The sequence below is a fragment of the Stigmatopora nigra genome, chromosome 22 (genome assembly GCF_051989575.1).
Source record: "Stigmatopora nigra isolate UIUO_SnigA chromosome 22, RoL_Snig_1.1, whole genome shotgun sequence".
NCBI classification, from domain to species: domain Eukaryota; kingdom Metazoa; phylum Chordata; class Actinopteri; order Syngnathiformes; family Syngnathidae; genus Stigmatopora; species Stigmatopora nigra.
In genome coordinates, this window is record NC_135529.1 from 7,761,489 (window position 1) to 7,773,283 (window position 11,795).

Below are 11,795 nucleotides of genomic sequence, written 5' to 3' on the forward strand. Positions count from 1 at the left end.
CAACATGGTTAATAATATCCCGAAACATTTATTTTTACTGATAAACCATGTGCCATAAAAGAGTAGTAAACTAAAATCTAAAAATTGAAATTGAGATCAAAGTATGTACATGAATCATTCCAACACTAATAGCCCATGGCCATTTGCCATTGTCCGTTAATGACGTCAATGGAAAACAATCAATGAGACTTGCCCTCATTGTTAATAACTTCACTACTGCAAATGTCCCCTAATTTTGTTGTGTTCGATTCTAAAAAATATTTCAGAAAGAATAACAATACAAAAAAATGCCATATAAATGTTTACAAGTTTGATTACAGATCAGAAATTTCACCATAATGACGAATTTGATATGGATCAATGCCTGCAGCTAAACCCGCCCATCGAACCCACAAATGTACTTCCCCATTCACCATTGCACATTAGGTCAAACCAATTGTGAAACAACTTGTACTATCCCCAGTGGAAATCTATTTTAACATGTTTACTTCACTCCAGAGGTACTACTGGTCTAGATATTTGGGGCCCCTTCAAAGAAAATATCAATTTGGATCCTACCACAACAGCAATACTCCTTTCTAGGACCCTAACAAAAGTTATCACTTTACTTTCCGGGTTATATTGACCTATCTTTTTCATTGAATTTGCACGGCAAGGTTTCCTAAAAAGTTGGGTCATTTCAAACCGCTATCTCCTCGGGCAGATAGAGCAGACGTCAATCAAGCGTCAATGCGCCTGCTGTCTCTTTGAACTGGAACAACTCCAAGTTCGCCCTAGCGGTCCATCTTTAAAATCTGAAAATAGATAAACACCGCTTCCTGGTGGTGGTATTTTTTATTGCAGACTAGTTTACGTCAAAATTTCTGAGTGCGGAGTTGACGTACCGTAAAACGAGGGAAAAAAGCACAATGAGGGCAAGACAGAATCAAACTACATCAAGGGTGTCCAATATACAGCTTGTGACATCTTTGCAGCTCATTTTCCATTTTTGGGAGGGCCCGTACCCTCCATTTATTTATTTCAACGATCCTGAGACATCCCCAGGCCACCCAAGAGCTGTTACCTGTTCCTTGCAGAACATTTCCGCAAAGAACTAAAGAAATTGCTTCATAAGAATGAAGAATAGCCTATCAGAATCTGATATTGTCTACACACTATGTACGCTGCTCTCGGAAGACTAGGTTTGCAAAACCGTGAACTGGTGGGATTTACAGCATAACAGCAACACTGGAACGTGACACTCGAGATAAACACAGAGTAATGTTTGACACAGCACATGATAAAAGGCAAGGGAAGCACTATCTGTTCTTCCAGTTTAATTATCATTGTATCACATTCCACCTGCAGGATGAAAACAATGGTGAGAGGAAGCCTGACAGGGAGCCAGATGACAACAGTTATGCTAACAGTACCATGTCCTTAATAATTGAAGGAATATACATAGCTTGATGTAAGAACAATATCTCATCTTGAACTGATATTTGTCATTTGGTAGGGTTTCCACTGAACTGGGAGGTTTTTAATGGTGTGATTGGGTCTTGGGATTGTCTATCTGATCTGGCAACTCTTCACTAATTAGACAGTATGCCTAAAGATGACACGAGTTAATCGAAACCAAATGAGCAGCATCAAACAGATTATGACTGCTCCATCACAGCAGGGTCATTGTTCCACTCGGTTAACATCAGAGAAGAAACATTCGCTATTAAACCTATGCTTTTTTATGATTGTGTACACACGCATGCGCCTTAAAAACAACCGATAAAACCACTCTTAGATACTATCATAAACCAGGCCCGTGAGGCGATGTCTCTTGGACCTTTGAAGTTTTCTATTTGCCTGTGCTTGTATTCTTTGGGCAAGTCAGCAATATCAATATTTTCAGTGCAAACATACTGGACTGAAATTCCTGCGTCCGTCTGAAAATTGCAGAATCTGATTATAGGTGCAACCCTCACTTTGAAACGATTGGTCAAAGATAAAAGCAGCACTCCATGCCATGCAACTTGCCCCACAAACACTGACCCAATGTTCTGGTTTATCTAGGACTGCCGCAGAGGTAGCAGACACATTGGCCTTATTATCTTCTGTCCTCTTTTTGTACAGTCTGCAAGCATGCATGTAGTGGGTGCAAGACAGAACACGGGGAAGGAGCATATCTGACTAAGGTCACACGCAATCACACTCTACCGAAACTCGGGAACTCGATGACGCGACAGATGCTAAAATAGGAAATTACTCTATGGCGTAAGTTTTCTGAATCCTGTTGCGTCCATTAGTCAGCCGCAATGCTGAAATAGGTAGCCTGGTGCCTTTCAAGTTTCACACACAAAGAAAGAGAAGTGGTGCACATTCTACCTCAATGACAAAGTTGAAGATTTCCTACTAATAAAACTCCCAACTTGATTCCAATCTCTCTAAAAGTACACACTATAAAAGATGTTTGCCATCCAGAAAAGCACAAGTCTTCCTGCATTCCTGAAGCATAGCAGAGGCGTGCACAGACCCGTTGTGAGCACTAAGAATTTATTTGTCAAAATGAGGAAGTAAGCTGTGACGGGGCGATAACGGCGGATGAGGCGTGGCCTCGGCAATACAAAACGCAGGTGGAGAGGATAAAACTTGATCGGTGAGATTTTCTGAGCACCTATAGTTCACTACAATGACACTTAAACTTCTTTTCTGGATATTCGTTCTAGATGTTTTCCTCAAGCTTTCAGGTAAGTCACATTCTCCTTACCTTGATAGTGGATGGGCTAATTAGTAACTAAATTCTGCAATGTTTGTCTAATGGTTTCCAAATGTAAACTGTCACGTATTTCTAAAACTTGTGAAAATACAAAGAAATTGGTCTTGTATCTGACATTGCATTGAACTGATAACTGATGTCATGAGAAATTGGACTGGTGATCAAACTAAAATAACTATTGAAATCTATCCATCATATATTCTGCTTATCTTCACAAGGGTTGCTAAGATATTGTGGCCCATTGAGGGAAATGATAGGCAGGAGGTACAGTAACCCTAATTTAGTTCCTGCAGGTCTAGTATAGTTCTAGAAATATTTCAAAATTGAAATACTAAGAATATAGTGTCTATATATCAATGTCGACAGAATTGTTGTCCTTTCAATGAAGATAAACCGAATTTTGACGGATGGTAAAAACATCCTTTTTCAAGCATAGATGCTAACCCCCCCCCCCCCCCCCAAAAAAAAATTACTGAGTGTTACAACATTATGAACATTTTAGGTGAGGTTCTGAATTTAATAGGGCCCAAATATTAAGGATGGTGTTTTTAAATATTATGTTTTAAGAAATCAAGGGTTCTATTGTTCAAAGACTTGGCATTTTATAAGAACTATTGCTATGATTACCAATATTATAATTACTATTATTGCAAGAGGCTCTTTCAGCAATAGACTACTGCACCCCCTTTGCAGGAAGGAGCGCTTCCGCAGATCCTTCCTCCCATCAGCTGTCAGGCTTTTTAACAAAATAAATGGCTGAATGTTATGTGTATGTATATGTATGAATGTGTATGAGTGTGTATGTGTGTGTATGAGTGTGTATGAGTGTGTATGTGTGTGTATGAGTGTGTATGTATGTGTATGTATGTGTATGTATGTGTATGTATGTTGACAAAGTAAGCATTATAGTTTAAATACTGCACTATTGACTTTGCACATTTGGTGACTGAATATAGTAATGACTTTCATTTCATCTATTTGATAATATATATCATACTATACTGCATGTCCTACAGTGGCCTTTCGAGCATTTGCTTTGTGCATGTGCACATTTTAAAACCAAACATTTTTGTATTGTATATTGCAAAATATTCAGACTTAATGTAAATGATAAAAGTGAACATGTTTTACCTGAACAGACAGCCACGCTCTTGCTTTTGAAGAAGGAAAGGACTATGAACTTGTTCGAACTGTCAGACTTCATTCTGTCAAAAGAAGAGAAACCGGGGTGAGCAAAGATTTTAAAATGCTAGGCTTAGTCATTTAATTTACTTGTTTCATGTTATAATAATGATAGGTGTGTATAATTATTCCTCAGTCTGAAGTGCTAGTTTTGTTAAAATGAATTAATTGACTATACAGCATGTCCCCATTTTACTTAACTTTTTTATGACTAAGTGCAAATGACCAAGATCGTCACATGACCTGAAGTTTAGGTTTATCAAAAAAATAAAAATTAAAAGAGCAAATAGCAAATTGCTTTTATGAAGCAATCTTTTTTTATCTTCCTCTGCAGAACAACAGACCGGACACCATTAAGTACGCGATGACAGTAGGAGGAAAAGACATTGTAATGCACCTACAAAAAAACAAGTAAGTGCTTATTTCGACATAAAATTGGCAAGGATTAATGTATCGTTTAAAATGAATTTTTCAGCTAAATTAAAATGCCATTGGAATTATTTCCATGTCTTTTTTTCTATGAGAAACTTCCTTTCTTCGTCAATGCTTTGACACATTTGCATGTCTGGACCACATTTGCCTTTGGTCAGCACAGATTGTATTTTCTCACACGTATTACTCATGTTACTTCTATTATTTCACACCAAAATGTGCGGTTATTACCATATGACAGATATCGTCATGTTTTTATTTCTATCACAGTGACTTACTCACCACAGACTACACAGAGACATTTTACCAAGAAGACGGCACGCAAGTCACCACTTCTCCAAATGACATAGTATAACATTTTTCTTATTCAGATGTATATAATACATAGACATTGTAACCAGCTGTATGTATAGGTAGCTTTTAAAAGTATGCATAATCATATCTTTTTTGCAGGATCACTGCTACTATCACGGCAAGATTGTGAATGAAAGTGGGTCGACGGCTAGCATCAGCACTTGTGACGGACTTCGGTAAGGCCTGCAATCATCATTTAGTAAATCATCTTTAAAAACATACAATGGCCATTACATTTCTAGACAATGGAATTACCGAAAGTTTACTTTGGTTCATAGCATGTCTGTAAAGGGCCGATAAACCCATTGCCACCCATTGACGATGACAGAACTCCAATTAATAAATAAGCAGAAAAGAATGGCTGTCGTCAATGGTAGCCAACACGTCAGCTAAAAAGATGTGTTTTTTCTTTTTGTCCATTTTAGGGGTTATTTCAGGACATCAGCCCAAAAGTACTTAATCGAACCTCTCTCGGGTGTTGATGAGGGCGACCACGCTGTAATGAAGTTTACTGAGCAGGACAACACACCCGCTGTGTGCGGCGTCACCAACACTACATGGAACACAGATTTCGAACCACCGACAAGCCACTCTCGCTCCAGATCAGCGGTTCGACAAAACACATCTCTGACACTCTTACATATGTGCTTAAAAACCACAAATTGGGAAACTTAAAAACAGCCAACTTCCACCTAAGCAACCATATTCAAACCTTTGCCATATTTCAGTACTATGCACTTCAATACTCATCATTGCACCTACCTTAAAAATCTGAGTTGAACCAATCTACAGACTTGAACACTAACTGTCAGACTTTTTTTGTTAATCATCTTTCAGGGCATTTCTATAGTTCAACAACAGAAATACATTGAGCTCTACCTTGTTGCTGATAACCGTGAGGTAATATATACATTTCCACTTCTTCAAAAATTTGGATTTACCCTGCAGTAAAATGATTCTGTGGTTTCAGTATGTGAAGATGAAGCGGGATCAGACAGAGCTGAGAAAGAGGATATTTGAAATTGTTAACTTTGTCAACATGGTGAGTCAAATGAGTGTGTTTTTGTTGACATAGTATCACAGTTTATTGCCTTGTCTGGATACAAAGGTCTCATGGGGTTCACGTTTATGAACAAGTGTGCTATTGGTTATTTCGCTGACCTGGATATGTTGTTCTTTGCAGGTATACAAGCCCCTGAGAACATTCATTGCTCTTGTAGGGCTGGAAATCTGGTCTAATGGTGACTTGATCTCCATCACTCCTCCAGCAGGAGCTAATCTTAATGCTTTTATGACATGGAGGAATTCTGTGCTGGCCAAGAGAAAAAAACATGACAATGCACATCTTATCAGGTCTGAATAAACTAATAACAATCTGGTCATGAAAGTAAATGAACATTTTCATGAATTATTGGAGGAACAGACCTGGGAAATTAGAATGGATTTTTTTTCAGTTCTATTTTAGTTTTTTTTTTTTAAATGTTTGTGTTTGCCATTTAGTGGAATCGACTTTGAGGGAGCAACAGTTGGACTGGCCTACATCGGGACTCTCTGTTCTGCTCATTCAGTTGGGGTAGTGCAGGTAAGCCTTTGTTAAAGCATTAAACTAGTCTAGTTAGCATTTGGTTGCAAACAGTTTGCAGTACATTACTTGAACATTAAATACAACAGAACTGCACTTAAATGCACCTAAAACTGGAAAATACTTTAACACCATGTACACACAGAAATTAGGTTATGTATATCACAATGTGGTGCTTGTACCACACATTTAGAATCATAAATTGAGAGGCAAGAAACTATTGAAACATTTTCTCCAAAGAACTTTTGTTATTGAGACAATCAATGAAGGTCCTTATAAAATAGTATGTAGGGGAGATGAATATTACTCACAATTTTCTCAAAATCAAAGTAAAAATGATTTTTTGGGGGTAAATCTCATGATGTTGAGAAAGTTCAAATTAAATGAAGTGTCTGACAGGACCACAATGATCGCGCCATTGCCGTGGGGGCCACGTTGGCTCATGAAATGGGCCATAATCTCGGCATGAATCACGACGACTCCAGCGCTTGCGCCTGCACCGGTGACAGCTGCATCATGGCTGCAGCCCTCAGGTAAGGCGCCCCTTAAACATGGCTCAAATCATCAGGTGAATATTTGCCTTCCACCCCACCAGCTGGGACACGCCTCGAGCTTTCAGTAGCTGCAGCAGCAGTCACTACGAGAACTACTTAAACAGCCGTAACCCGAGCTGTATGCTGGATAAGCCGGATTTCAGGAGCCTGGTGCTTCCATCCGTCTGTGGAAATGGTTTTGTGGAGCAAGGCGAGCAGTGTGACTGCGGTACTGTGGAGGTAAATTCACACGCAAGCTTGGAAAGAAAACAGCAAGGTGTATTATTTATTTTCTCGCCATCAGAAAAGATGTGATTTAACTAACCCAGCCATTACATTTGAAGTTGTACCACTTGAGAGGGAAAAATACATTAGGGCTGTATTGCTTGAATTGTGCAGGGCGAGTCCAGCTTTTGGGTCATTAGGTTCTCCAAATAGATTCGGGGAGCTTCTCTGTGGGAGATTTTCTGAGTGTTTTTCTGTTGAACTCTACCTCAGGGATATTATTTTTTGACAAAATAGTGGATTACATCACCTCTCTTGGCTGGATGTTTGCCTTGGGTTTTTGCCCAAATGCAACATCAGGAATTTGACATGAACAAAAAACATTTACAGTTAGATGCTATCAGTGGTTTGTCATTTAGTAACTGCAAAGACCGGTGGTTTTGACACTTGTTGCAAAATTAGGTAACTGTTTTCTTGTTTTTAACCAGTTTAATGGCAGGTAAATATACCAACATTATAACAGATAATAGATTATAGATTTATTGCAAAACGTGCGCACTTCTCAAGTGATGGAAATTGTGTTAAGTCTCATGGGCGAGGCATACCTTTGCAGCTTTTTCCAATAATGCAGCAATCGCGATATTTCTAATATATAGTACATCATGATAATAGGTGACTTACCTTGACTTTGCCAAACATTGATTGGTGGTCCGATCATTTTAAAGTCAGAGTGGAAATGCCCTCCTCTTGTGTGCCCACTCGATACCAAAACTCAATATTCAACACTTCATCCATCTATGAGGCTTCTTTATCTTTCCGATCCGCAAATATTTCCACGTAAATTCATGTTTTTGTGGTCACTTTAGACATCGATTCAAATGTTTTGTCGTAGCTCGCGTGGCAATGCAAACATTTCATGATGGTAATGACCAGCTGTCGTGGACGACTGCAATCAAATATTCGTTTACGATTTTGACGTACGTTTGTAATTTTGTAAAAATGTTTTGAAATAAATCAGTACATTTAAACTAATTTGAATTGAAATAAAATGACTCACTTTAGATTTAAAAAAACGCACTTCTCAGAATCAATTAATGAATAGAATTGCTGCTTAACGGATAGTTTATATATGACAAACCTAAGGGTAACATGTTGCCACTTGGTTGTCTGGTTTGAATAAAAAAAGAAAAAGAGAAAAGGGAGCATAAATAATATATGAAGAAAATCTATCCATACCTGTACATTCCAATGAAATTTATGGGAATCTTTAGACGTGTTGTGATGCGTTCAATGTACCTTGACAAAAAGTAGGTCACGTTCAACAGAAAGGACGACCACGAACTTATTTCTTTCCTCTGAAAACAGCACGTTCTGCCATTATGTCTGCTCTTTACTTTTGAACAGAACATATTGTATCATATCATAATAATTGGAGCAATGTCTTTTCATAGGAGTGCACCAATCCATGCTGTAATGCTACCACTTGCAACCTCAGTGAAGGGTCCCAGTGTGCAGCAGGGGAATGCTGTAACAAATGCAAGGTCAGAATCATTTTTAGTCAAAAAACATGCATTGTAAATTAATCATGTGATGTAGTGTAGCCATCTAGTGGGATAAAATGAAAATGCTACGGAACTCTTGGTTTCAAAGGCTATTGTATAAAAGAGTATACACTTATTCTGACATCCACTACATATATTTCACATAAAATCAATAATAGACTTTCAGATTATATAGATAGGATATAAGTATCCTTTCCAACCCATTTCTCAACTAAACAATACCGTTTAGCAAATAAATTAACAGTAGAATCTTACTGGTAATGCTTAAAAAAAAAAAAAAAAAAAAAAAATCAGCTTTCTTCTCTTTGCAGTTACAACCACGATCTCACGAGTGCCGTAGTAAGCAAGATGAGTGTGATCTTGCAGAATACTGTGATGGAATGACTTCCACTTGTCCCGAAGACGTATTCGGTGTCAATGGCATACCGTGCGACAATGGGGCCGGTTATTGTTATAACGGCCAATGTCCACAAAGATCAGACCAGTGTATCAAAATGTATGGCGCAAGTAAGTTTCAAAGTTCCTTGAGTTGAAAGGAATTTGCACTCCAACGTGCATTTGCCAACTGAGGTCAAATTCCAGTTCAATTTCCAGAAGCCCAAACTTAAAAGTGACAATATTTGATTATGTTATTAGGTGCGATTGAGGCCCGGGCTTTCTGCTACGAACAGAATGCTAGAGGAACATACTACGCCTTCTGCAAACGCCCCTCAAATGATGTCTTCATTCCCTGCCAAAAAGAGTAAACGTTTATCCATCTTTGGCACAATCAAATTTGGCAAAGCCAAGTCAGTGCTTACATTTTCTTTGAAACTGTTGCATTCATTGCAGAGATGTGCTTTGTGGGAAGCTCTTCTGTCAAAATGGAAAGAACAGCCCAAACTACGGTCGCATGGTGAAGTTTGGCGATTGCAAAGCGGCTTTCTTTGCAGATTACACCAACGACTTTGGCCAGGTGGACACTGGAACCAAATGTGGGGCAGGAAAGGTAATGAATGGCTCTATATTTGTCCACAAACTCATTTTTAACACATTCAATCTCTAAAATATGATGGTCGTGTTTTGTAGGTGTGCAGTGAGAATCAGTGTGTGACTCTTCCAACTGCTTACAGAAGCGTCAATTGTTCCAGAAAATGTCCTGGCCATTCAGTAAGTACTTTAAAGTTCACATAATGTACCTTTTTGCTGCTTCCAAAATCTCAACGATTTTGTGTCGACCACAACTTTTTGTAAAAAAAAAAACTGCGTTTTTGGATGCTACTTGACATACATCAATCATGTAGTACAGTTAGCAAGGTAAAAAAGAAACTGGCATACTAAGCTATCCAATCACATGGAAGCTGGCCGTTGCCAGAGCAACGTAGCCTTGAGTTTGACTTGCACAATAATGAGAGGCATTTAAGCGTAGGTGCTTTTTCACAATTAACACTTGACTTCTACAGTGTCAGAACATAAATGTGCCTAACAGGCAAGAATTCATATTGGAAAGATAATGTAGTTACATGAATGGCAGATATGGACTCTACTCCCTGTAGGGTACTCTTATTTCTTCCATTTGTAGATAATATTGACTTTTTTTTTTCACATTACTCAGGTGTGTAACCACAGAAGTGAATGTCAGTGTGAGCCTGGATGGTTGCCTCCTTCATGCAGTTCCAAGGACAACCAGTTTAATAGTCTTTCAAAAGGTAATTTTAGTCATTTATGAGGAAAAACCTGGCCTATAAAAACCCCTGAGAAAATCAATGTATGTTTTTGTAATTGTAGGAGAAACTGCGGCCATCGCGGTGACAATTTCACTCGTGATTCTGGGAATTATTATTGCCGTTATAGCTGTTTTGTGGAAAAAACACCGGAGCTCCATGTTACCAACGTGAGAACCCTTCCATTGAGTATATAAGTACACTTGTGCAGTATTTCCTGACTTCCTTTAAGAAAAAAAAACAGGATTGGTAAATCAGGGTTATTAAAAACATGTACACCGGCCATATCCAAAAAAAAAAAACAGTCTAAACTATATATTTTTTTCCAAAACAGTCCACGGAAAGAAAGAACCCGAGTAGAAGTAGACAGCTCCGCTTTCCGTGCAAACAAAGCACTGGTTCCCGGCCCACCCATGCAAGTGCCGCAGGTAACATTAAATTCTACTCCTTAATAAACTCCCAAATGTTGTGTAACATACCACTCTCTGTTCCCTAACATCATCTCTGATAATTGTAGGTGGGAAGGCCAAAACCCAAAGGAGCTCCACCTCCACCTCCAACAGCAGGAAACCCAAATTACATTGGAGTCCGCCAGGTAAAAAAAAAAAAAAAATCACATTCTTCCATTCCAAAGCTTCTTAATCCATAAATCCTGTATAATTCAGATAGCAGAATATGTGAAGATTCATTGTTTGTTTGTTTTTTTAAATAGGCACTCCGGCCTGTTCCTCCTCCAAAGGTTTAAGCCTGACATGGCAATATTTCCAGCAAGTGTAAACCTATAAGAAAAGCCCACCTTTCCCTGAGAACGGAGTTATTTGTTATGCAGGTTCTCACTGCACTGCATTGCGGTCGAAGGGAGGCACAGAGGAGCTAAATGGACTGGATTGAAGCAAGCCCTGAGGACAAGAAAGACTTTTTTTTAAAGGAAACCAGCTCTTAAATGTCAGTGATTGTACTGATTAGTAGTCATGGCCAATATTTTTCAAGTATTTAGGGTTTCTGGATTTTCATTCATTGGAATTGTTATGTCATGGTCTTAATTTCAAAAACTGAACTCAGCATGACATAAATATAGGTTTTTTTTGCTGTCTCAGGATCATTTGTGTGGTATTATCGGTAATGCAATTATCAGGCACCAGTTTTTGAGGAAAAGCAAGCTCACAAATGGTGTCATTAACATTCAGATCACTCCAAGCTGCTTGGAAGAAACATTCCAATTTTTGGGGTCATGTGTTTACAGTTTTTATGGTAGCATACGTCCTACATGAATGGCAGATAGCAGGACTGCAGTCAGTTACATCTGTATTGTGTTGAATGGAAAAAAAGACTTGTAATTTATATAAAGTGTAAATAATGACAATGAGTGCTCTGTGAGTGCACTTTACAGATTTTCGGGTAATATATACATTGCATTAAAAGAAGATGGAAATAAAAATGTTGTTTCTATTTTCTTTTGGGTCTGTTAGGATG

General features: G+C 38.4%; 1 protein-coding gene and 1 long non-coding RNA gene across 2 annotated transcripts in view; one reads left to right on the forward strand and one right to left on the reverse strand.

Moving 5' to 3' along the window:
* Positions 1 to 8,258, reverse strand: part of LOC144215387 (uncharacterized) — a 42,041-nt gene extending 33,783 nt beyond the window's left edge. Inside the window, exons 1-2 of the long non-coding RNA XR_013330418.1 lie at positions 7,739 to 8,258; positions 3,881 to 3,954 (exon numbers count right to left, since the gene is read on the reverse strand). This is a non-coding gene — a long non-coding RNA (uncharacterized LOC144215387). The remainder of the gene's footprint in view (positions 1 to 3,880; positions 3,955 to 7,738) is intronic.
* LOC144215384 (zinc metalloproteinase-disintegrin-like MTP4) lies at positions 2,565 to 11,763 on the forward strand. Its single transcript, XM_077744270.1, has 22 exons — positions 2,565 to 2,720; positions 3,889 to 3,977; positions 4,266 to 4,342; positions 4,634 to 4,712; positions 4,817 to 4,893; positions 5,143 to 5,326; positions 5,555 to 5,617; positions 5,688 to 5,759; positions 5,901 to 6,070; positions 6,218 to 6,299; positions 6,699 to 6,832; positions 6,895 to 7,072; positions 8,509 to 8,598; positions 8,931 to 9,126; positions 9,256 to 9,361; positions 9,451 to 9,607; positions 9,688 to 9,768; positions 10,214 to 10,307; positions 10,387 to 10,492; positions 10,657 to 10,750; positions 10,840 to 10,917; positions 11,035 to 11,763. The coding sequence occupies exons 1-22, from the start codon at positions 2,663 to 2,665 to the stop codon at positions 11,065 to 11,067; spliced, it is 2,298 nt and encodes a 765-aa protein (XP_077600396.1). The 5' UTR covers positions 2,565 to 2,662; the 3' UTR covers positions 11,068 to 11,763.
* Positions 11,764 to 11,795: the final 32 nt, after the last annotated feature.